Consider the following 25,743-nt stretch of genomic DNA (forward strand, 5'->3'; position numbering starts at 1 on the left):
CCGGCAGGAGGATTCTTTAACACTAGCACCACCTGGGAAGCCCAGGTGCTATTATAGCCCCTTTTTAAAGATGATAAAACTGAGGCTTGGGTTAAGTCATTTGTGCAGGGTTACCCAGACAGTTAGGACAGAATTATGATATAAACTTCGGCCAGTTGGCTTAAGCCCTGTGTTCTTAACCAGTGTGCTCTCTTATGCTTGTATAGTACATTGGTTGGTGTGATGTTGAAGTGAAGCCAAGTGAAATATATATAAAGGCCCTCCCTCTGGCACACATAGAAAGAGATGGTAGAATTTGGAGTTTGAAAGACTGAAGAAGGTGTGGAAAAACTGTTCTGGGATTGTGTTTGAGATCCATGAAATGAATAAAAGAATGAATTGTCAGGGTTAAAGCGATACGAGAAGTTGAACAACATGAATTGATGTTTGACCAGTGCTCTGGCCTGAATATTTGCATCCCCCAAAATTCATATGTTAAACTTCTGGCCCCAGAAGTGCTGGAATTAGGAGGGGCCTCTGCGGGGTGCTTATTAGGATGTGAGGGTGGGGCCTTTTTTTCACATTTATTCGTCTTGTTATATGAACTTAAATGCTTCCTTTAAATTTGCCTAGATAATTTTGCTTTGGAATATTGTCAGCGCGTAGGCTTCTGAGCTCTTTGAAAACATTAAAACGCTGCCCTTTGTCTTTCATTCTGCACTATTGCCTGGTCTTTGGGGGTCCTGTTCTTAGGACTTCATTCCTTGTCTTGACTCAGGCCATTCAGTTTCTTGGTAAACTAGATGTTTACCTAAATGTTTCATTAACTGTGATCTGGGACATGCATTTTTAAAAAAATGGTGGTTTTTTTAAAAATAAAATTGCATAAAGTGACCAAAATGGAAGTACATTTTGTTTAATTACATATGGTAACATATGTGAATAAGTCTCACTATTGTTTATATTATTATTACATATATATATAATGTCTAAAAGCTTAATATCAAATATTCTACAGTCTGGGCAGAAGGATTGTGAGTGCTGGGATGTGGAGGCAGAAACCTTTTTTTACATTTCTTATTGATTTTCTTGGAATATTTTATTATATAATTTAATACATATTTGATGAGTGTGACATAGTATCTGAAATATAAGTCACCAAGGTTCTATAGCCGTAGAGCCTTGTGGCTTCAGGGGAGGGCAGCTGTATTCAGCTAGAGGGGACAAAGAAAGGCCTTGGGAAGAGGTGAGATTTTATACTAGTTCTTACATATGAGGAAAACGTGGACAAGAAGAGGTTCAAGGAAATCTAGGCTAGGGGGAACAGTGAGAGAATCCATGGTTGGGAGGGGCCAGTAGTAAAAGTCACAGCAAGTCCCCTGGCTGGAGTGTGGGTAGTGGAGGAGAGTGGCTGTAACATGTGGAAGGCCCCTGGAGAAATTCATAACAGAGGGATCAGGCTAACATCCTCTGACCCTCCCGATCAATCTCCACATCCCTACAAACAGGACAACCACCTGTAGCATATTCTCACAAAAAAGAAGAGCATCTGCGTGGACCTTGAGATCTATATAGCAGTTGACTGTAAACCTAGGAAATAGAAGCATTTGAACAATACCCTGAGGATACATTCAGCCAAATCCAGTCTGTACGAAAGTCTGCAGGACAAAGGAACTAATTTCTTCAATAAATTGTTGCTAAGTTGTGTCCGACTCTTGTGACCCCATGGACTGTAGCCTGTCAGGCTTCTCTGTCCATGGGATTTCCCAGGCAAGAATACTGGAGTAGGTTGCCGTTTCCTCCTCCAGGGATCTTCCTGACCCAGTGATTGAACCTGCATCTTGTGCACTGGCAGGAAGATTCTTTACTTCTGAGCCACTAGAGAAGCCCAAAATATATGCCATGACAAAAAGGGAAAAAGAGGGAATTGTTACAGATTTAAAGAGACTTAAAAGACCTATCACAACTGTATGGATCACAAACAAGCTGTGGAAAATTCTTAAAGAGATGACAATACCAGACCACCTTACCTGTCTCCTGAGAAACCTGTATGCAGGTCAAGAAGCAAGAGTTAGAACCAGACATGGAACAATGGACTGGTTCAGAACTGAAAAGGAATATATCAAGGCTGTATATTGTCACCCTACTTATTTAACTTCTATTCAGAGTACATCATGTGAAATGCCAGCCTGGATGAAGCACAAGCTGGAATCAAGATTTCTGGGAGAAATATCAATAACCTCAGATATGCAGATGATACTACCTTTATGGCAGAAAGCGAAGAGAAACTAAAGAGCCTCTTGATGAAGGTGAAAGAGGAGAGTGAAAAAGCTGACTTAAAACTCAGCATTCAAAAAACGAAGATCATAGCATCTGGTCCCATCACTTCATGGTAAATAGATGGGGAAACAATGGAAACAGTGATAGACTTTATTTTCTTGGGCTCCAAAATCACTGCAGATGGCACCTGCAGCCATGAAATTAAAAGACGCTTGCTCCTTGAAAGAAAAGCTATGACAAACCTAGACAGCATATTAAAAAGCAGAGACATTACTTTGCCACAAAGTTAACGTATAGTCAAAGCTATGGTTTCTCCAGTAGTCATGTATGGATGTGAGAGTTGGACCATAAAGAAAGCTTTGCTCTAAAGAATTGATGCTTTTGAACTATGGTGTTAGAGAAGACTCTTGAGAGTCTCTTGGACTGCAAGGAGATCATACCAGTCAATCTTAAAGGAAATAAACCCTGAATATTCATTGGAGAGACTGATACTGAGACTGAAGCTCCCATACTTTGTCCACCTGATGCAAAGAATTGACTCATTGGAAAAGACCCCGATGTTGGGAGGGGCTTCCCTGATAGTTCAGCTGGTAAAGAATCTGCCTGCAATGGAGGAACCTAGGTTCAATCCCTGGGTTGGGAAGATCCTGTGGAGAAGGGAAAGGCTACCCACTCCAGTATTCTGTCATGGAGAATTCCATGGACTGTATAGTCCATGGAGTCACAAGTAGTCAGACACGACTGAGTGACTTTCAGTTTCACTTTCACTGATGCTGGGAAAGGTTGAAGGCAGGAGGAGAAGGGGATGACAGAGGATGAGATGGTTGGATGGCATCACCGACTCAATGGACATGAGTTTGAACAAGCTCTGGGAGATGGTGAAGGAAGGGAAGCCTGGTGTGCTGCAGTCCATGGGGTCAAAAAGAATTAAGACACGACTGAGCAACTGAACAACATAAAGACCTGTCAACCAAATCAATGTGTAAACCTAAATCGAACAAATCATCTATATAAAGAAATTTTTTGAGATAATCTGGGAAAATGAGATACATACTGTTTATTAGGTAAGGAATTATTAATGTTTGGGGCATGAAAATGGTATGATATATGTTGTAAAGTTCTTATCTGTTAGATTGGAGGTATAGCCTGAAGTATTGACATTAGAAATGATGAAATGTCTGCAATTTGCTTTCAAAAATATTCCAGCAAACACACACGCACAGAGCATGAGTTGGAGAGGAGACAGTAGCAGAAAGTTGGTGATTTTTTAAAATTAATTAATTTATTTTAATTGGAGGCTAATTACTTTATAGTATTGTGGTGGTTTTGGCCGTACATCGAAATGAATCAGCCACAGGTGTACACGTGTCCCCATCCAGAACCCCCTCCCTCCTCCTCCCCCATCCTATCCCTCTGGGTTGTCCCAGTGCACCAGCTTTGAGTGCCCTGTTTCATGCATTGAACTTGGACTCTATTTCACATATGGTAATATACATATTTCAATGCTAGTCTCTCAAATCATCCCACCCTCACCTTCTCCCACAGAGTCCAAAAGTCTGTTCTTCATATCTGTGTCTCTTTTACTATCTTACATATAGGGTAGTTGTTAACATCTTTCTAAATTCTATATATATGTGTTAATATACTGTATTGGTGTTTTTCTTTCTGACTTACTTCACTCTGTGTAATAAGCTCAAGTTTCATCTACCTCATTAAAACTGATTCAAATGCATTCTTTTTAATGGCTGAGTAATATTACATTTTGTGTATATACCACAACTTTCTTATTCATTCTTCTGCTGATGGACATCTTGGTTGCTTCCATGCCCCAGCTATTGCAAACAGTGCTGCGATGAACTTTGGGGTGCACATGTCTCTTTCAATTCTGGTTTGCTCGGTGTGTATGCCCAGCAGTGGGATTGCTGGGTCGTATGGCAGTTCTATTTCCAGTTTTTTAAGGAATCTCCACACTGCTCTCAATAGTGGTTGTACTAGTTTGCATACCCACCAACAGTGTGGAAGCTTGGTGATTTTTTTAGACTGAGGGTTGGGTTCATAGGAAAATGTGTTATAGTCAACCTAAGGAATTTGAACTTTATTATGTAGGACTGGGAAACTTGTGCAGGGTTTTGGGCTGATGAGGAGGCATGAGAAAGGTTACAAGTGGCCCAGAAAGGTTACCCTGGTAACTGAGTGGGACATGGCGGGTGGGGAGGAGGACTCGCAATGGGAGCCCATTTACGATCTTGATTAAGATGGTGGCTATGAGAATGGAAACTTTTTTTTTTATTGAGAACAGAGAGAGGAAATAATGGCAGAAGAGGAACTCTGTGGTGGGTTGGCAGTACAGAAATGAATCAGGTGCATAAGGGGGGGGGAATCCCCTTTTCCTCTTCATTCATTGGCAATTTTTATCCTTAAGCCACTGCTCTGAGTCATATGGGACAAGGAGAGAGAAAAGGAATCTTTGTTGAGGAGGAACTGAGCCAAGTCGTCATAAGTGGCCACAGTGGAAAGCAGTGGGGAAACAGAATTCTCAGGTGCTTTTTGTTTATGTTTTTGTCTTGTTTCTTGCTCTTTCTCACAAGAGAATTAGTCTCTTGCAGTTTCAGTATGAAATTTATAGATACAGTGATTCACTTTGATCACCTTTCTGTTTTCATTGGGGAAATGGTGATAATCTTTGTCAGAGGTTCTACCTGAATCATTTATGTTGTTAGTTAAGACAGAGATAATATTGTTCATTTGTGAAATGGAACACTTTAGAAAAATGTAGGTGATGATATGGTCTGGGGAAATAAACATTAACCTATGGTAAATTAATGCAAGCTTGGATTTAAGTGTATAACTTCTGATTTATCAATAGCAAAAATATTCAAGATAAACTTCAGATTCAGTAGAAAGTAATAGCAGGGGATTAAAGAGAAATGGTAGTTCTCCAGCCCCCTACAGTCAATGATAATTCATACTTCACACACAACATACTGGTAAGGTTTGATATAAACAGGCCCTCCAGAAAGGAATACACTCTGAGTATAGTTTTCTGATCACATCTGTTCTCTTCTTTTTCAAGAAATTACACTATAAACTGCAGTCTATAAGGATGGGTCATTTCCTATGATTAACCCCTCTCTTCTCTTTCTCAGTTTAACATACCTATTTAGAGAGGCCAATACTTTGGCCACCTCATGTGACGAATTGACTCACTGGAAAAGACTTTGATGCTGGGAAGGATTGGGGGTGGGAGGAGAAAGGGACGACAGAGAATGAGATGGCTGGATGGCATCACCGACTCGATGGACATGAGTTTGAGTGAACTCCGGGAGTTGGTGATGGACAGGGAGGCCTGGCGTGCTGTGATTCATGGGATCGTGGAGAGTCGGACATGACTGAGCGACTGAACTGAACTGAACTGAGCTGAGGTAGGAAGAAAATATTGAAACACTATGCATTCTTTACCGTATTCTGCAGCAAGAAGGTAGGGGAACTTTTGAGACTCCCTACTAGACTTCCATTCAGTCCACCCAAACTGGCATCTGTTCTCCTAGCTTACAAAGGCTTCCTAGGTGGCTCAGTGGTAAAGAACCCTCCTGCCAATGAAGGAGACGTGGGTTCAATCCCTGGGTCAGGAAAATCCCCTGGAGGGGATAATGGCAACCTGCTCCAGTATTCTTGCCTGGAGAATCCCATGGACAGAGGAGCCTGGAGGGCTACAGTTTATGAGGTCGCAAAGAGTCACACACAGCTGAATGACTGAGCACACATACACACACCCTAGCTTATATAATCAGAAAGGAGCCAGGTGTGCTTCTGGTTTAGGTCCAGTTAAAGTTAGAATTTCTAATTTGTGGTAGCTGTGGTAAAAAGCTCTCGGGGAGGAGAGAGAAGGAGAGGAAATTTCCTAGCTAAAAGCAAGAGAGATGGTTTTTCTTTCGCTCGGGAATGCGTAGCTGAGCTGTTGGGTCTCAGGAGGGATGGGGATGGAGGGATGTGTGGTTATGGGTCTGGTTATGGAAAAGGTTGAACTGTCATCGGCGCCTGATGGAAACGAGAGGGAGGAGGCCACAGCAGTGTGTCTAACAGCACTGCCTCTCTTATTGCATTATCAGAAAAGCAAGATAACCTGAGAAGTCTTCCATTATCTCTCTCTACAAAGGGATTAGTGCGGGTTGCAAGAAATTAATGTCTTTTGAATTAGCACAGAAATACTAATGAATGTCAGGACCAGAGATATAAAGTAGGTGAAATCAGCTTTTCTCCGCTGCATTTCTCTCCTTTTCTCTTTTGGTTTGCTATTTTAAGATCTAGATCTGTGTTACTCTTTTTTATTTTTTTCTCCATCCAAGATCAGAAATACTACCCCTTTGGGAATGTGATTTGTCTTCTTTAGGGAGTGACTCAATTAGTTTATGACTATCTCCAATGTGTCAGCAAAAAGGTTGAGAAACATCTCAGAAATGAAAAACTTTACTAGGGAGGAAAGCTACCTCATTTTCATGCCCGATGAAAGTATCAGGACATCTCCCAAGTGACAGTCCCCTTTTATTAAAATATGACATCTGTATCTATGGCAGCTAATCATTAATTAAAGATGGCATGACCAGATGAACTTGTGGGGAAGAAGGGAAGAGAAGGGAAGGGAGTTACACATACTATATGCTGGGCATTACGCTAGAAGCTTTATGTTCTAGAAGCTTTATTTCTATTCTAATTTTTACTAAACACCCACTATGCACCAGACATTGCACTATGTACCGTGACATAAGGATGACAGGACAGACCTCGCCCCTGTCCTCTGTGGAGCTTATAGTCCAGTAGGGAAGACACACTTCTTTAAAAACATCAACATTTATTTTGTTTGTTCAGATATTTAAATAAATTATTATAATACAGCCTGAGAAGAACCCATTAGAAGAGAATAATATGGTAAGGATCCCTGATACTGACCCAGGGGTGTGTGTGGGCAGACTCGGGGGTGGGGTTCGGGGAGTCAGGACAGACTCCTTCTAGAAGTGAGGATCCTTGAGTGAAGGGTAAGTGTGTGGTAGCTGGTGGAAGTGGCAGAAGGGGCATTTCAGGTGAAGCAAGTAGCATAAGCAGGTTCAGAGAGGGGAAAGAACTGCTTTCCAAGCAGACACCTAAGAAGTAAGCTAGTTGAGTCATGTCTGGAGAACTGGTTATGAACCAGAAGGCCCCTGGCCTGGCCTTGAAGACTGATGGGAGTGTCTGAGAAACAAAAGTTTGTGAGCCGCACACATCACGCTCTGTTCTTTCCACTGGCCCTTGCCGTCTTTACCAACCTAAAGAAAGATGGTATTGTCAGGGAGTTAGGTCAAGTGGCAGGGGGAGCATTCTTTTTCTCATATTTGGTGCTTTGTAGAACATTGGGCTTCCCTGATGGCACAGTGGTAAAGTATCTGCCTGCCAGTGCAGGAGACACGGGTTCGACACGGGTCAGGAAGGTCCCCTGGAGAAGGAAATGGCAACCCACTCCAGTATTCTTGCAGTAGAAATCCCATGGACGGAGGAGGGAGCCTGGTGGGCTACATTCCATAGAGGTCGCAAAGAGTCAGACATGACTGAGTGACTAACCAACAACAGAAGAACGTTACCTAGAAAATAAGAAATCCTGGCAAAAAGTGGTTGTTTCATGGGCCCGCGGAGCATAACCCCAGTTATTCCAGTGTTTCTGTTTTCCGAACAGGCTTCTGCCTGTCTCATTGACAGCGAACCCCCAGCCGCCCAGTACTTACTTTTGCAGTCTGAATTCCACCCTAGGTAAGTTCTTCAGATGTGAGGGTTTCCCTCAATTACATCTTGTTGGTTAGACACTCTCTTGAAATTTTTACTGCCTCTGTTTAATATTGTGTTTGGTTGGAGCCAGCAGGTTAGGCTGATCTGTTTGTTTCCTGGCACCTGCCTTGTCATCTCATTCGATTCATTCATGTGCATGGATTAATACGTTACTTCTTTTTTTTTTTTCCTTTCTTTCTAGAACACAAGCCAGCATTCCCGAACATCCTGAAGAAGGGTTACCTGGAGATTCGAAAGGACCATGACAGTTACTGGCAAAGCTGTTACGCCGAGCTCTCCCCTTACAGCTTGTACTTCTACAACCTTGACAGCAGTGGGAATCAGAACCTCTACGCCACGTACCAGCTGTCCCACTTCCAGAGCATATCCGTTCTGGGCAACCTTGAGGCCAGGCTGGTGGACACCGTCCTGTATGACAACACTCAGCTGCAGCTAAAGGCAGAGTCACCGTGGGAGGCTTTGGACTGGGGGCAGAAGCTCTGGGAAGGCGTGCACGCCGCCGCACCAGCCTACATGAGCCGGCCGGGAGAGCTGGCTGACTCCCCGGGGCTTGGCCATCACGTTGACTGTCCACAGAATCATTGTTTACAGAAGAAATCCCGCGAGCTGCTCATGCCATCCCCTGTGCTGGATAGCCCCAAACAGTATCAAAACATCCTCAAATCCGGGACGCTGTACAGGCTGACCATGCAGAACAACTGGAAGGCATTTACGTTTGTGCTGAGCAGGACCTGCCTGATGGCCTTTCCACCGGGCAAGCTGGACGAGGACCCCCTGCTGAGCTACAACGTGGATGTGTGTCTGGCTGTCCAGCTGGACCACCTGGACGACTGTGACTCTTGCTTTCAAGTCATTTTCCCCCAAGACGTCCTCCGCCTCCGTGCTGAGACGCGGCAGAGGGCTCAGGAGTGGATGGAGGCCCTGAAAACAGCTGCCAACGCGGCAAGGAGTTCAGAACAGAACCTGCAGGTCACGCTGAGGACCAAACCCAGGGATCAGATGGGTGGACACGAACTCAGGAAGAACAAACGCCAGTCGGTAACCACTAGCTTTCTTAGCATCCTGACGACTTTGTCTCTGGAACGTGGGCTCACCGCTCAGAGTTTCAAATGTGCAGGTATGAAACAACATTTCAGCCTAAAACTCATTAAAGAACAAAATCCTGAATCCTGCAAATGGAATTCACTTGAAAAATCCCTTTGAGAAGCCAGTCCCTGATACCTCTTGCATCTCATTCAATCGTGTCCAACTTTTTGTGATCCCATGGACTGTAGCCCGCCAGACTCCTCTGTCCATGGGATTTCTCAGGCTAGAATACAGGAATGGGTAGCCATTCCCTTCTCCAGGGAATCTTCCCGACCAGGGATTGAACCCAGCTCTTCCATGGTGCAGACAGATTTTTTGCTGTCTGAGGCAGGGAAGCCCCTCCTTTAAGGAGTTTGCTATATTAAACCATCTATCCATCTTCATGCCATGCTGATGAAGTAAGTAGAAGCAGCTGTGATCTACCCACTGAATCAAAATGACTCGGCTGCAGCATAAGCAGGCTAGAATGTAGACTTCCTGAGTCTGCTGTGATTCCATTTCCTCTGCCTTTTTAAATCAAGGTCACTGGGAATGTAGATGTCACAGACTGTCTCCTAAGAGACATCCATGCCCAAAGCTGACTGCTGGCCGTCCTTAGGTAAGGAAAACATCCATAGTCAGTAACTGTCATTGATTCATGACCTTGTCAGATTTTGTTAAGGTAGACTCCAGAAAGTCAGCCTTGACAGAGAACCTGGAGGTGGCCAACTTGCAGGGCAGTGATGAATCAGCAGGTGACCTCTGAGTCACGATGGGCTGGGCCCTCATCCTCGGGACTCCTGGGGATGCCGGAACTGCTGTGGAGGGTGAGACCCAAGGTGGAGGCCAAGGCCCAGTCATCTGGTCGTCCTTAAAACCCTATTATTGCTTCTCTCCCCTACTCACCATTCCTCTTACCTTCCCGCAAACAGTAAACCAGAAAGCACGCATCCCTCACTAAACCAACTCTGTATTTCTACTATGAGTGAAATCAAATTATTTCCCTTTCACTGTGCATGCTTGTGTGCTCAGTCGTGTCTGACTCTTTGTGGACCCCGTGGACCGTAGCCTGCCAGGCTCCTCTGTCCATGGGATTTTCTAGGCAAGAATACTGGAGTGGGTTGCCATTTCCTACTCCAGGGGATCTTACCAACCCGGGGATCAAACCCATGTCTATTGTGTTTCCTGCATTGGCTGGCTGGTTCTTTACCAACTGTGCCACCTGGCAAGCCTTTCCCTTTGACTAAACCCCATGCAATTTGTCACAAGAAATTTACCACAGAGGTAGCTTTAACTGGAAGCCTGGTTTGGTAAATTTCCATTCAGGTGTATCAGATTTAAGTATGTTGTTTAAAAATGAACAAGAAACCTACCGCCAGTCAAGATCAGATTTTCAATTTCATGCCGCTTCCTGCATTCAGCAAAGCCAAATAGTGGTGGCATAGTGAACCTTTGAATTTAGCTTAGTTATGATGGTCGCCTCTTCTAATGAAAAATAATTTACTCTAAGTGGGGATTAAGTGAATCATCTGTGCTTTGTCTGAAGGGCCTCAGTAGCTTGGGAACAGACACTTGCAGGGTGGGCTGGGAGAGACCAGCAACTCCAAGCCAGTAAAGAAGCCATACTAGGTGAGGTGCACATGTCTGCAAGCTTGTGTGACCTTGTATTAAGTCAGCCAGCTACTTTTGAAAAAGGTTTTTGAAATAAGGAGATACTGGTTTTAGCACAGTTTTTAGAAATTACTGACATTGCAGTGTCTTCATATACTAGTGCATGTATTATATTGCAGAGATCAGCCAGTCAATAATAATTTATGAGTACTTGCTCTATGGACACGCTGGCATTGTGGTACACTCCTGTGGCTTTAGACTGCTGAGGAGGGCAACAAAATACTGTGTTATTGGAATCGGGAAGAACAGCTCAGCTTCATTTTCAAGGCAGAAACCAGAGTATGAATCGGGAACTTCCTAGTAAAAGAGGGGAGAAAAGCCTCAGGTGTTACACAAAGTGATCCCTTTGTGGCCTTCTACTTCACCTTCCTGGCCTGAGTTTGCTTCCTGATGGAGTGTGCCCTGCATACACCTTGTGCTACCTGAGTAGCATCTCTAATTCCCAGAGGGAGGAGAAATACAGGCAGAGGGCACCGTTCGGCAGGTATACCACATCTGGCAGTTGGAGAAAGGAGAACAGGAAAAAGACATGGAAAGGTGAGTGGAAGAGACAGGGAGAAGGAAGCTAAGTGGAAAGAGTAGGGAAAGGATCACGTAATGGGCTGGGATAGGACCTGGAGCAGCTTCTTTGTGTGTGCCTGCTAGGTTGCTTTAGTCATGTCCAATTCTTTGCGACTGTGTGGACTGTAGTCCAGCAAGCTCCACTCTCCATGGGATTCTCCATGTAAGAATACTGGAGTGGGTTGCCATGCCTTCCTCCAGGGGATCTTCCCAACCCAGGGATCCAGCCCGAGTCTCTTGTGTGTTCTGCGTTGGCAGGCAGGTTCTTTACCACTAGCGCCACCTGGAAAGCCCCAGAGCATCTGCTTTAGGGTCCGTGTTTTAGGATGCCACCCTTTGCTATGTGAATCGGGTGCCCACTGATTGGCTGTCTGGAGAATAGGCTGTGGATGGTGGTAATAGGGACCCCGAAGACAGGGTAAGATAGTCTGAGAGTCCTTTGCTCTGCTCGGCTTTCACCTTCTTGCTTTTGGTTTGACATACTAATGGGGCACAAGTAGGTTTCTCGTTTGGCGTGGGGAGAAGCCAGTCCTGATTTGTACAGTGTGGCTGATTCTCAAGTAAAATGTTTAATTTCACTCCATGTCCCCTCTTCCATCAGAAACAGCTATGCTCAGTTGCTCTGTGGTACACGTGGGCTATGGGTGGCTTTCCATTTTCCTAAATACCTGTGCCCAGAATACTGGTTTCCTATCTCAGATAGGCATACTCCATCTCCTGTAGGGGGCAGAGTCTCAAAAGAAAAAGGCCCAAACTTGGTAAGCAAACCTCTGCATTTTTTTTAAGTTACTTAGGAGGCTGTTCCTTATAGCAAAGATTATTATAGCAGATGGAACTCGAAAAATTGATCTGTGTTTCTCGCAAACACAGTTAATCTAAACCAGCTGTTTGTGCATTTAGTCCTTATGTCCCCTAGCTTTTCATCTTCATAAAAACATGCATTCAGTGAAAGAGCTGGTTGCATAGCATGTTTACCTTCCAAGCTGTCAAAAAGTCCAATAAACTGTTTTTAGTTGAATCTTGGCTTTCTCGATCATTTTGCGGAGAAGCTAATTCACAGTATTTCACTGTTTAAGTGAGCCTCTTTAGACTACAAGTCCTTATGTCCACTTGGTCTCTCCTCCTTTAAATATTCCTAATGAATAAACTTTAACCGTGGAAGATTGCACTGAGCAGGTCTTTATCATGATGTCATTCGGTTGCTATTCGGGGGAGCCACAGATATTGGCTTTTAAATCTACAAAATAGTGCAGTTGGCCTCATTTCACTGAATACTTTCTGTAGGTGAAGAATTTTCTATATCCTTTTTAGAAACTTAAAGAACCCCGGCAGAGAAAATGGACCCTGACCACCCCCAAATGCCTGAGGTTACGGTTTTAAAAATACATGCTTGCACATAACTGTTTATTTCTTAACATGTGCTTGAACTTTTTATAGTTGTGTTTGATTATGTGTGGTTTGTTACATGGCTCCCTCTCCAGCTCCATGGATGCTAGGAAACCCAGCTACAGTGGTCTTCCTGCTATTCCATAACCTATTCTTGCTCATTCGTGGCTCCAAAGCCCTTATACTTGCTCTTCCTTCTTTCTGAAAATGTGCCTTTGAAAATTAAATTCTTCCATTCACTCTACCATTTATTGTGTGCGGAGTTTCTGACCCCATGCCTGAACCTCAGATGTACCTGGAGGAGTCAGTGCTGTGGGGAAGCCGACATGGTCCCTGCCCTCAGGGAACTTGCAGTCTCCTAGGGAAACCAACATTAACCAAATTCATCACCAATGCCAAATGGCAACTGTGAGCAGAGCTGGGGAAGCAAGGTCCACAGGTCAGATTCGGGAGCTGTCAGAAGTGGTGCCAAGTGGAAGTCTATGAAACTGCAAACATTGTGTCTTTTCTGACCCAACAAAAAAGGGCAGTTTGATAAAGTTGAACTTCATGTTTGACCCAAGTCCCAGAAGGACAAAGGGCAAAGGAGCACACGAGGAAAGTGGTATTTAGGGACAATTAATTTGCTGGTGTTTTAGTACAACTTTACAGAAGCACTTTAGCAGAAAGTAAGGAATGCTTCTTTAATGAAGTCACTGGTTGGGATTCAAAATTATGTTTGGCAATAGGGCATCTGTAGTGTTAAAATATTAACGCTAAAACAAATGACTGTGCAGCTTATTAAAATATTTATGGGCTATGTACCTGTAAGTGGTTCTAAATGAGGTCATTCACAAAATGCTATATAAATTTGATTATAAAGCAGTAGCACAGTTTTCTTCAAGAATTAGAAAATGTGTACGTACCTATTTCCCCTCAACAGATACTTGGTTTCCTAGCAGTAATATATACAGATATTTTTCCTGTAATTTCCCAACAATCAAGAAACATAGCAGTTGAGTGTTATAAAAGAGCCCGGAGCCTTGTTTATAGATGTGGCAAGAGATGGCAACGCTCACATCTCGAAGAGTCTTACTGCTTTGTAATTTGGAGGTGAAATCGGATGGCCCACTGTGGGGCAGTGTTCTTGATTGTGAACCGAAATTGAAAATGTTAACAGAAGAGACAGCAAGAAAACAGGGAGCTGAGGGGATCCCCTCCACCATTTCACACTGTCAGTTTTTATGGTTTTACTCCTTGGGCTGCTGTTTAACCTCTTAGGACTGCTGTTGGTGATTACATCTCTCTGGCATTAAGAGCTTTTTGCTTTCCTTTTTTCTACCCCCGCTAGCCCTTGGGAGGGGTAAGCCCAAGGGGTGGGGAGAGTTTTGCTGTGAATTCTTCAGCCATTTAGTGCAAATTCCTGTAATTACCGGCATTGTGTCCTCTCTGAATGGCACATAATACAGCAGAAGCCATTCCTAATTGAGACCTTACAGGAGGTACAAATCCTCTCTTTGTTCAGCCTGACAAATTAGTGCCAGAAAGTGGCAGGGTCCGAGTGGAAATCAAAGGCAAGAAACACAAAGATGGAACTTAAGGCTACAGTAATAACCCTCTCTTGTCCTGAAGGGAAAAAAAGGAATGACCAATGAAAAATGAAGTTTTTTTTTTGTTGTTGTTGTTATAAATTCCCTTGACATGACAGCACCTCGGGGCTGCTCTATTTATTTAGCAAAAGTGATTAAACAGCAATACAACAGGGCCGCCCCTTGCTTCTCCCGGCGCCTCCACCTCACAGACCCCTGCTGCCTCGGCTAATTGATTGACAATGAACCTCTGATAAAGAAGTATGTTGTTAGGACCTGAGGTGGGGGGAGCCTTTTTCCCCCTCTTTTTGTGTGTCTGAGTGTGTGTGTGTGTGTGTGATTTTATTTTTGTTTGAACTGCACTCCAGTTTCTCTCTGCCTCACCCCTGCTTTCCCCTTCTCTCCCCTTTGCTTTCCACTCCCCTTTCCCCAAAGCTTTGGAGCAGTTGCTCCCAGCTGACATTCACGAACAGGTAGTGAGGAATTGGAATTGCAGTACAGGCTTTTGACAAGTTTATCTTCAAGCAAACTTCCTCCTCTCCCTTTGGTCCATTTAAGGCAGAGCAGCAGTGTGAGGGGACAGAAAAGGGGAAGAGGGCTGATTATTGGTGCTTTAAGCTCAGAGAAGTGGGGTTTTTTTGTTGTTTGTTGTTTTTTTAGTTTCTCATGTGTGGGAACGGATGTTTGAAGCTAATCTTTCAACTTTTAAGAATCTGTGCACGTTTATGTGTGTAGGTGGGGGTGGAGTTGTAGAATAAGAAATAAAAATTTGAATTATTTAATCTCCCCTCAGTTCCTGAGAAGCCAGGATTGATTATTTTAGGATAGAATATGGCTGCTTGTAGTGTAATTCAGCACCCCAAGATTGCTGTAAATGATGGGAAGATGACCAAAGGCCTCTAGGCAGATAATTAATAGCCCATGATTATATATGCTCAGCTAGCTAAGCTGAAGCTAAATCCCAAATTTAACTGTGTTACAGCTGCAAAAACAAATCATTTCAAGCCCCTATGAAAGCAAAATATATTAAACAAACAGTATCGACCTTGTTAATACCCCATGGCATTTCATGTGATAAATGAGGGCGTCTTTCTGGCAAAGGCCTGTTTTATGGCATCATTTGGACATAAAAGATACCTTTACCCTGGTAATACAAGCATCCCTGATAGAAAGTATGGAGTGGTTAATTATTCATTAAATAGCTGCCAGTCTGGAAGTAAGCAGTATTTCTGACTTGGGCACAGTTAGTTACTTATTGGCCTCAGAGTAAATCATGCAGAATGGCAGTTCTTAAGAAAAAGAGAAATTGAATTTGGGAGCTGATTATGCATGAATCTAGGTAAAATAAGTTCTGTACATTTTTAAGTGCCAAGTAGGAAAGTTATACAACTTATTACTTTGTTCTTGAAAAAACAAATTCCAGTATGGCCAAAAAGCTGTTTTGATTCCCATGTGAAAAATTAGGGGAGCTCTAGTAGCCAAAGTGCCAGACCTCCTAAGGAAATGAGAGACAGAAATAAAAAGAAATTGACTTTCCTTGATGGCTCCAATTCCTCTTTTTACTACTATTTTCAAATTTCTCTCACACTTATTAGGAATGGTAATACAGTGAAGATTTATTTGACTTAAGGAATAGGCAGGTGGCCAATTGGAAGAGAAAGAAACAATTAACGAAGACTCTGCTGTGCCCCTCAAAACATAAATAGCTTGGAGTAATGAGAACTATTTAGTCCGTTGTTACCATCTCACTTTGTATTGGGCTTCCCTTGTGGCTCAGCTGGTAAAGAATCCACCTGCAATGTGAAAGACCTGGGTTCGATCACTGGGTTGGGAAGATCCCCTGGAGAAGGGAAAGGCTGCCCACTCCAGTATTCTGGCCTAGAGAATTCCATGGATTGTATAGTCCATGGGGTCGCACTTTGTATTGTTCAAGTTATTTTGTTTTTGAGTGTATTTGATTGCTGTCTCCCAGAGAAGAAATCTCTAGTTTGTTTTGTGTGTGTGCTGGAGGGCTAAATTTTATTTGCCCAACCTTGATTAGCACCATGGAGGGGTTTTGATAGCAAAATCCACAAGTGGAGTTTCAGTGGAGGGTTTATTTCAACATGCATTTATTAAACCCCTCATGTATGTTGGGGCTTTCCTGGTGGCTCAGACAGTAAAGAATCTGCCTGCAGTGTAGGAGACTTTGGTTCAATCCCTGGATCGGCAGGCTCCCTGGAGAAGGAAATGGCTACCCACTCCAGTATTCTTGCCTGAGAAATCCCATGGACAGAGAGGAGCCTGGCGGGCTACAGTCCATGGAGTCCCAAAGAGTCAGACACGACTGAGCGACTAACACTTTCATGTATGCCACACACATGCTCTTCCAGGTACCTTGGGATATGGGAGTAGGAGTGTGGTGTACGCTGTGCTCTTCAAAACATCTAGAACTCCTGCCCCTCCTGAAGTGTATGGGGGGCTGGATGGGACTGGGAGACAAAGGGGTCCAGCCAGTGGTTTGAAGACTCGTACGTCCGAGGCTGTGTTCATGTCAGAGAACCCTGTTGTAGAGAACTTGAAAACTAAAGCGCTAAAGGAGTGTCTTTCCTCACTCCTCCGTTTTAAGCTTTGTCCTTCTGCTTCCTGGAGAATTAATCTCAGGAGACCATCATCTCAGCTTTTACTACCATCTATCAAAGGTAAAATCTGAATTTCTATTATGTGCTCATTATGTAGTAGGTACGACAGGAGATACCAGAGGAGCATAGATGTGGCCTAGACCCCCAGGATATTGTAGTCTGGTTGAGGATGCACAAAGGAAAGTGAGGGATTACTGGACAGTTAGGTCAGAGCCATGCTTAGTGTTCAGAAAATCATTTGGTAAAAAACTTTCAAGACGGAGAAACTTGGGTTATCAGAGATTTTAATTATGTTGTTTTGTGAATGGTGAATGATTGACAGCTTTACCCAAGGATTATTGACTAACAGATTCCTTTCAGCCTAGAATGTTGTCAGTAAAGATACATGAAAAAAAGTGAGAAGCAGCATACTTTAGTAATTAGGAGCTAGGATTCTGGCATCAGACTGGCTAAGTTTCTAGATCTGCTGCTCACTCTATGACTCTGGGTAAATTAGTTAACCTCTCTGTACCTTCGTTTTAAAATTTCACATGTGAGAAAATAATCACATCTACACCATAAGTTTGAGTAAGAATAAAATGGGTTAAAAGGGCTTGAAACAGTGCCTGGCACATGCTGTATGCTATGATTAGACACTCAGTCATGTGTGACTCTTTGCGACCCCATGGACTGTAGCCTGCCAGGCTCCTCTGTCCATGGGGATTCTCCAGGCAAGAATACTGGAGTGGGTTGCTATGCCCTCCTCCATAGGATCTTCTGAACCCAGGGATCTAACCCAGGTCTCCCGCATTGCCTGGCACATAGTAAATGGTATAGAAGAATTTTGTTGTTCAGTCATTCAGTTGTGTCTGACTCTTTTCAACCCCATGGACTGCAGCACGCCAGGCTTCCATTTCCTTCACCATCTCCTGGAGCTTGCTCAAACTCATGTCCACTGAGTCAGTGATGCCATCCAGCCATCTCATCCTCTGTCATCCCCTTCTCCTCCTGCCTTCAACCTTTACCAGCATCGGGGTCTTTTCTAATGAGTCAGCTCTTCTCATCAGGTGGCCAGAGTATTGGAGCTTCAAGCTTCAGCAGCAGTCCTTCCAATGAATTTTCAGGGTTGATTTCCTTTAGGATTGCCTGGTTGGATCTCCTTGCAGTCCAAGGGACTCTCAAGAGTCTTCCAACACCACAGTTCAAAAGCGTCAATTCTTTGGTACTCAGCCTTCTTTGGGGTCCAACTCTCACATCCATACATCACTACTGGAAAAACCATAGCTTTGACTATATGGACCTTTGTTGGCAAAGTAATGTCTCTGCCTTTTAATATGCTGTCTATATGTAAGAATTATCTAGTTTTATTATTTGTCTACATAGGACAATAATTACCTGGATAAAGATATCATAGGCCTATGTACCAAATTTGCAGTTATCTCTAAACTAGGTTGAACAGCTAACGTGTTGAGTGACAATCAAGATTCAGAAATACGCCAGAGGAATGGACCAAATGAGGTGAGATTTAGTAGGGATTAACAGATAATCCTATACCTATATTCAGAAAGTCAGCTGTGAAGATGGAAGGAGGAGAAACTCAATCTAATAGCGGCTCATGTGGTCATACAGACGAGACTTGGTAGGGATCAGTAGACAGTCCTGTACTTACGTTCAGAGAATCAGCTGCAAAGATGGAAAGAGGAGAAACTTAATCTAATAGCAGCTCATGTGGTCATACAGATGAGGCCCTGGGAAAGCCAGCATTTGTGCTGTTGTGGCTACACAAAATGCAAGCACAAAACAGGTCCAGAAAGAAGAGAACGTATCCTCACTGTGGCCAGAGTGCACCTGGAAATTTCAGTTATGGATGCTGCTTTGGAAGAACAAACAACCACATCTACTGACACTGGATAGGATAGTGAAGGGACTAAAAAACCATGCCATACAAATGTCACCTAGAATAAGGAGGACCCGTCTTGTTTCCACATTATTTGAAGGCTGCCATTTAGAAGAGAAAATAGGCTTACTTTGTGTAGTTCCATTGGCTCAAAGTAACAGAAATGCCCAGTGTGGAATGGATTTTCCTTATTGAAGAGGGTTTGATGGCCATCGGTAAAAATGAGTAGCGTGGCAAGAGCCCTGGCCAATGAGACCAGAAGGTCTGGAATGTTGACCTCAAGGTCAGTCTTCTAACCTGTCTGAGCTACGTGTTTCTCCTCTGCAGGATGAAGAGATGTATTCATTCAGCCCTTCTGCAAATGTTTATTGAATTCCTTCTATATTTTATGTAGTATGCTTGATGCGTAGTGAACAAGATAATCCCGTTATGTGTCCTCACAGAACTTGAAAGCCGGAAGCCAACTGAATAAGTAATTCTAGCACCTGAAGGCCTTTGAGTATCTTTCCAACACTTCCATCTGTCTGGGGTATTTTAGAGGGAATAGTTTTGCTCTCTGTGGTCCCTTTTATCTCCCATTCTGTGATTCTTTGAAATGTCTATAGAAGATTAGAGAAAATTAGTTTAATGTGGTCCTCCATTTAAACTTCATTTAATAAGCAATGCCTTTTTGCTTTGGGTAACAGTATTTAAACCATTAGAAATATCACTTGACTAAGAAGACAGGAGATGGGATTTTTTTTTTTATTCTGATATCTGTCATTGGATAAATTACTCTTTCGCAGTCTAAGTTTCCAGGTCCAGAAAATTCATTTTCAATAAAACTAAATGTATATTAAGAATGTGAATACACACTGAAATAGTACTGTGACTATGGAAGAAGAAGAATGTTATATAATTTGGGTTTTGAACTGTTTCACATCCTAAAATTCAGAGAGATCTGATCACTTTATATAAGTAGGCCGTTTGATTTTATAGGATATAAATTTGCTTTTTTGATTTATTCCTGGTATTCTCATCATAGAAGTCACATGTTGTCTTTGATATGTTTCAGAAGAATAAAATCATTTTGAATTTCAGAAGATAGGGATCTTTTGATAGACCTTCCTGAACTTCATAGACCATAGCTGTGCTATCTTTTTTAAAAAAAAGCTGTTCATTTCTCCTAGTCTTTGTTGCTATACTTTGGTCTGGAAAGTTCTTGTCCCTTTTTGTAGCTTCCTTTATGGTTAACATTGTTCTCATCGTGTGTTCATTTCCGGCTAAACTTCTAAAGTAAGTGTTAATATACTATTGGACTCTACATTGAGTTAAAAGTTTCTATTTACTGACCTTTCACTGGGAGGGAAATTGGTCTAGGTGTGGTTTTAGGACAGACTGGGGTAGGTTCTTTTAATTTCTGGCTAAGTTCCTTGAAAAACTACGCTTTCATGAAGTGCTTAGAATAAGAGCTACTAGAGAGGTTTTCTAAACTCCATTATACTGCCTAAAAGCAGAAACATTCTTAACTGAAAAACTTGCTATTTTATCATATATCTCTGAATAAGGAAATTGGGTAATAGAGTAGTGCCAACTTATTTCTTGCATTAATATTTCCATCCATTCATTCAACAGACATGGGCCGAATACGGTCCCCAAAATTGAGGACCCTAGAAAATAATGGCTATAAACAGATCTTTATACCTTAAAACATTCTGATATAGAAAATGTTTTCATTAAATTATGTTACTTAAAAAACAACAAAGAACATGGAACTCCTTTACATGTTTCAGATAAAAAGTGGAGCAGGCCCTCAAAACCATGTGATCATGGGTGACAGCCAGTGTTCTGGGTAGTTTTGCATTGTGCTTTGTTGAAGACTTCTAGGTGTGAACAGTTCTTTATGCTCCTAGAGACTCATTTCCAAGCCTTTCATGACCACTCTCCCCAAACCCAACTCTTATCCTGCAGGTGAATTGGACCATTCCTCCTGCTTGACTCCACCCACCTCCACGCCTGGACTCATGGGCCTGTGACTTGTGTCTCACTTTTTTGAGGGCAGGACCCCAGCATCTTTCAAACTGTGGTTGGAACACCATTTGCATCCAAATCACGAGTGTGATATGGGGATCCCTGGCTGGATTCTTGCCTAAGACCTGCTGGAGTCAGGATCTCTCCTATCAGACCTAGAGATTTCACAGACTTTCCAGCTGGTTTACACACATGCAAAGTTTGAGAAACTACCAACCTAGCCCACAGAATATTCTTAGTGAAAATTCTTAGCCGTATTTCAGCTTTCTTTAGGTTGTATAGGTACGTTTCCTTTAATTGTTTCTTTTACCTATGTCCATTAATACATACCTATGAGATATCAATCTGCTGATCATCTGTAGGTTTTCATATCCTCATTATATCCTGGAAACTACAATGATGTTCTGTTAGGGTTGTACCCTGTGGTGAATACAAATGAAGGAAATGATTAGCTCAATTCCTTGACCCACATTTTGGCTGTTTTTTTCCTTTGAGACACTAATGTTATGTTTTTATTTTATACTTGGCATTTTAGTGTTTGAATTTTGAGAATCACTTTTACCTCACTGTCTTTTCTCCCAGCCTGGTCATTTTTCCCATAGATGACTACAGTGGCTTCCTAACCAGGTTTTCTGCTTTCATTTTTTTTTTTTTTTTTTTTTGGCCACAAGGTGTGACTTGTGGGACCTTAGTTCCCCAACCAGGCATCGAACCTGGGCCTTCAGCTGTGAAAGCACCAAGTTCCCTGGACAACCAAGAAATTCTTCCCTGCTTCCATTCTAACCTTTCCAAATCTTATCTTAACTGCAGTGAGTGTGATCTTATTAAAATTAAGATTGACCCTGGTAGATCTTTCTACATCATTTTTCAGTAGCTTCTCACTTCCTTTGATGTGAAGACTGGCATCTTTACAACTAACTACTCCCTGGTGATATGGCCCCTGCCCACCTCCTAGCCGTCAACTCTTGCCCTCTTGTCACTCTCCCCTACACTGGGTTCCAGCCACACTGCCTTCACTCTGTTTCTTATGTGTACCACTTCCTTCGTGCTTGCCCGAGAGCCTTCCCATGTGTGGGTTGCCTCTCTCTGAAATATTGCCACCCTCACCATTAACCCCCAACTCATTCTCAGGTCACTACTTAGATATTCCTTTCTCAAGAACACCTTCTCCAACCAACCCCTCAGATTGACTCAGGACCTTTTTAATTCCCTGTACTATCATGTTGATCTAATAGGTCCAGAAAGTTCCAAAAAGGAAAACTTGAATTTGCTGGGTATCAGCAACTATTTGCATAGCATTTACATTAGGGATTATAAGTAATCTAGAGATGATTTAAGGTACGTGGAAGGCTGTGTATGGATTCTGTACTATAATCTGTTCCGTTCCGTTCCGTCACTCAGTCGTGTCCGACTCTTTGCGACCCCATGGACTGTAGCCTACCAGGCTTCTCCGTCCATGGGATTCTCCAGGCAAGAATACTGGAGTGGGTTATCGTTTCCTTCTCCAGGGGATCTTCCCGACCCAGGGATCGAACCCAGGTCTTCCGCATTGGAGACAGACGCTTTAACCTCTGAGCCACCAGGGAAGCCCCTGTACTATAATAGGACATGCAAATACTACATCCTATTATTTAAGGGACTTGAGCATCTGCAGATTTGTTATCCATAGTGGGATCCTGGAGCCAATACCCCATGGGTACTAAGGAATGACTGTACTTGTGATTACAATTTTATTAAGGAAGGATAAAATCAGGGACAGTCAAATGGAGAGACTCGGACAGCAAGGTCTGAGAGGGCTCTAAACACAAGAGTTTCCTTGCCCTTACTCCATGGAATCAGAGCATATCACCCTCTCAGCACACCAATGTGTTCATCAGCCAGGATGTTCCCCAGAGCTTCAGTGTCCAGAGTTCTTATTGGGGCTTCATTATACAGGCATGTGTGATTAAATCACTGACTTCGTGATTGAACTCCATCTCTAGTTCCCATTCCCTTCCCCAGAGGTCACACTGACTCCTAGTCCCAGGTCTCTAACTCTGTGGTTGATCCTTCTGGCAACCACCCCCTCACCCCATCCTGAAGCTATTTGGTGGCCCACCAGGACTTACCTCACTAGCATTAACTCAGTTGTGATCCATGGGGCTCATGAATAATAAAGATACTTGTGTTACTCAGGAAATTCCAAGGGTTTTAGAAGCTCCCTGCCAGGAACGAGGAAGAAAGACCAGATAATTCATTATCATACAACAGCTCAGAATATTGAGTGGGCCATTTCTACTGCAAAAATGGAGCCTGGATGGAAAGAGGATGAGTGATATTGTAGTTGCCTCTTAGTGAGTGGGCTTCCCTGGTGGCTCAGTGGTAGAATCTACCTGCTAATGCAGGAGACATAGGAGATGCTGTTTTGATCCCTGGGTCAGGAAGTTACTCTGGTGTAGGAAGTGGCAACCTGCTCCAGTATTCTTGCCTGGGAAATCCCATGGTCTGAGGAGCCTGGTTGGCTAAGTCCATGGGGTCTCAAAGAGTCAGACACGACTGATCATATACCTCAGAGAATGAGAAAGGCATGGCCTGCTCAACCTGTTTCCTCATTTCTGGTACGCTACTGGTGAATGCCTTCTAGCACTGACTGCATCTGCCAGGGGAGGGGAGATTTCTGGTGGTGTCTTCCTGGGTCACTCTGGGACCAAGCAGCTTCAGAAGCAAATAAGAAACTGGCCAGTCTTGGACTGCCCAGCCTGGCTACAGCTCTCCCAGAGCCCCAGCTCAGGGTGGAGGGGTGATGGACAAGTCCAGTGACTTTGTGATCCCTGCTGTCTCACCCAGGTACCGCTCTCACATCTTGGTTTAAAATAGAGTGTTTCCTTTTTAAACGGCTATTATAAAGATGATCAACAAAATTAATTTTATGTGTTACCATTAACTGAAAATACAGTGTATATTATACACTACTTTTAGATATGGGAGCTAGGATTTCAAAACCAAAGACATGTAGCCTTGTGTCAGCTTCCAAAAGAGTGCAAATCACATTCTTTTATTTCCAGCTTTATTGAGGCATAATTCACAGTTGACATTGTGTAATGTGAAGGTATACGTGATGATGATTTAATACTTGTGTGTAACATGAAATGATTGTCACAAAAAGATTAGTTAATATATCCATCACCTCACATAGTTACTTTTTTTTTGGTGGTGAGAACTTTTACCATCTACTCTTTTAGCAACTTTCGAGTATACAGTATAGTATTATTAACTATAGTCATTCTAACCAGGTCTGTACCAAGGGTTGTGTCTTGCCCATATTTTTTCAGTAATGTAAATAAATCACATGTGGCTGAACCAAGAGCTTTGCTAAAAGCCACTTCCTCCTTAAATCACCAGGCCCATACCTCTGACCCAGAGGATAGACTTAGTTTGAAAGCCTTGTTCTCTTTCTTCCTTTACCAATAAAGATGTTCTTCTCAACCCCCAGACTTTTAGAGACCAGACAAAATAATAGACACACGTGATCTGGGGGCTGGGAAGGATCCAGACTCAGTAGGATAAGTAATAAATTAGGAGCACAAGAGCTCAGTCTTCTGTTTACAGCCCTGCGCTGATTTATCTTACAGCCTCGAGCTAGCCTGTCACCATCTTGCAGGTCAGCAACTTTGACACCATAACTTGAGGCAAGATTAAACTGTCTTGACTATGTACAATTCAAATGTTAAAAAATGTCAGTTGCACTCAAAGTGCTAAATATTATCTATCACTGCATTTTTTTCCCCAGAAAATATGAGGGAGGACATTCAGTCTTATGATGTAAAAGTGGATGGGAAACCTTGAAGAAAATGATGTTTATCATCCATCTTTAGGATGAGGAATTTTAACTGAGTAAAAGGTGTCCAGTTATGTGGGGGATTTCCTGGCTACCCTTTGAGTCCAACTGTCCTGCATGACCTTCCCCTCGGTAATCTTCAGCCGCCTACAGACGTATTGTGGTTTCCTGATTCTCTCCCTCTTTCCTCCCCACTCCCATCACTGGATGCTGTCTGTCTGAGCCATCGATCCATATTGAGGCTTTCCAGGGTTAATAAATCATACTTCTTCATTCTGCTTCTAGGGGTCAGGAGGATGGCAATCAAGATCTTGCATGCATTGCTCATAGATCACATGTAGTGTTATCTAAGGAAGCCTTAAATTAGGGAGACTTCTTCACATGGTCACAACTGGAGTCCCTAAGGCCATGTCCTCTTGCCACAGCCAACAGAAAAACTGCTCCCTGCAGGCCAACTGAGCATGCCAAGGTCCTTCTTCTAAACTCCCTGGTCAGATGCCTCATTTCCTTATCTGTGAGGAGGGCTGGAGCTGGGAATACTGCTCTAGGAAATTCCTCTCAAATGGCAATGTGAAGACCCGGGAATAGGCACTTCTCACTTGTAGGTGTTGTGTGTATCTGTGTGTCTTCCATTGTCCATAAATTAAAGTTTTATTGGCACACAGTGACACTTTTGTTTATGTATTGTCTGTGGTTTCTTCTGAGTCAGTAGGTGTTGTTTGTTCTCTTGCCTACCTACTCTAAATATCCTGACACCAGCAGCCTGTCTTCTTCAAATGCGAAACACATAGTTAAGAACCATATAGTTAAAAGATCAGTCTTGGCGGTGGTTGCAAATCTTTGTTTTTAGAGAGACAGAAAAACTTGGAAAGCAAGACAAAGAAGACATAAGGGAAAAGAATAAAGGAAGAAAGTAGACTAAGGCAGTTCCTAAATCTTCTGGAACACAAAGAATTTGGTGCAAGGTAAAAATGAAGGAATTCAAGCGTGGACTTGAAGCTGATGAAAGTGATTTTTTTTTTTTTTTCACTTTGAGTCTGTTCCTAGTACTGCTCGGATCCACTCTCATGACTTTAATTTTATCAAATTGTTGTC

General features: G+C 42.9%; 1 protein-coding gene across 3 annotated transcripts in view; it reads left to right on the plus strand.

Moving 5' to 3' along the window:
- Positions 1 to 25,743, plus strand: part of PLEKHM3 (pleckstrin homology domain containing M3) — a 218,623-nt gene that overhangs the window by 44,382 nt on the left and 148,498 nt on the right. For all 3 annotated transcript variants that reach the window (XM_088827991.1, XM_055397162.2, XM_088827983.1), the window contains exon 3: positions 8,255 to 9,190. In XM_088827991.1, coding sequence (XP_088684117.1) covers positions 8,255 to 9,190 — 936 coding nt within the window. The remainder of the gene's footprint in view (positions 1 to 8,254; positions 9,191 to 25,743) is intronic.

The sequence above is a fragment of the Moschus berezovskii genome, chromosome 2, assembly GCF_049115385.1.
Source record: "Moschus berezovskii isolate FMDL1 chromosome 2, NW_MosBer_1.0, whole genome shotgun sequence".
In the NCBI taxonomy this organism is placed as follows: Eukaryota; Metazoa; Chordata; class Mammalia; order Artiodactyla; family Moschidae; genus Moschus; species Moschus berezovskii.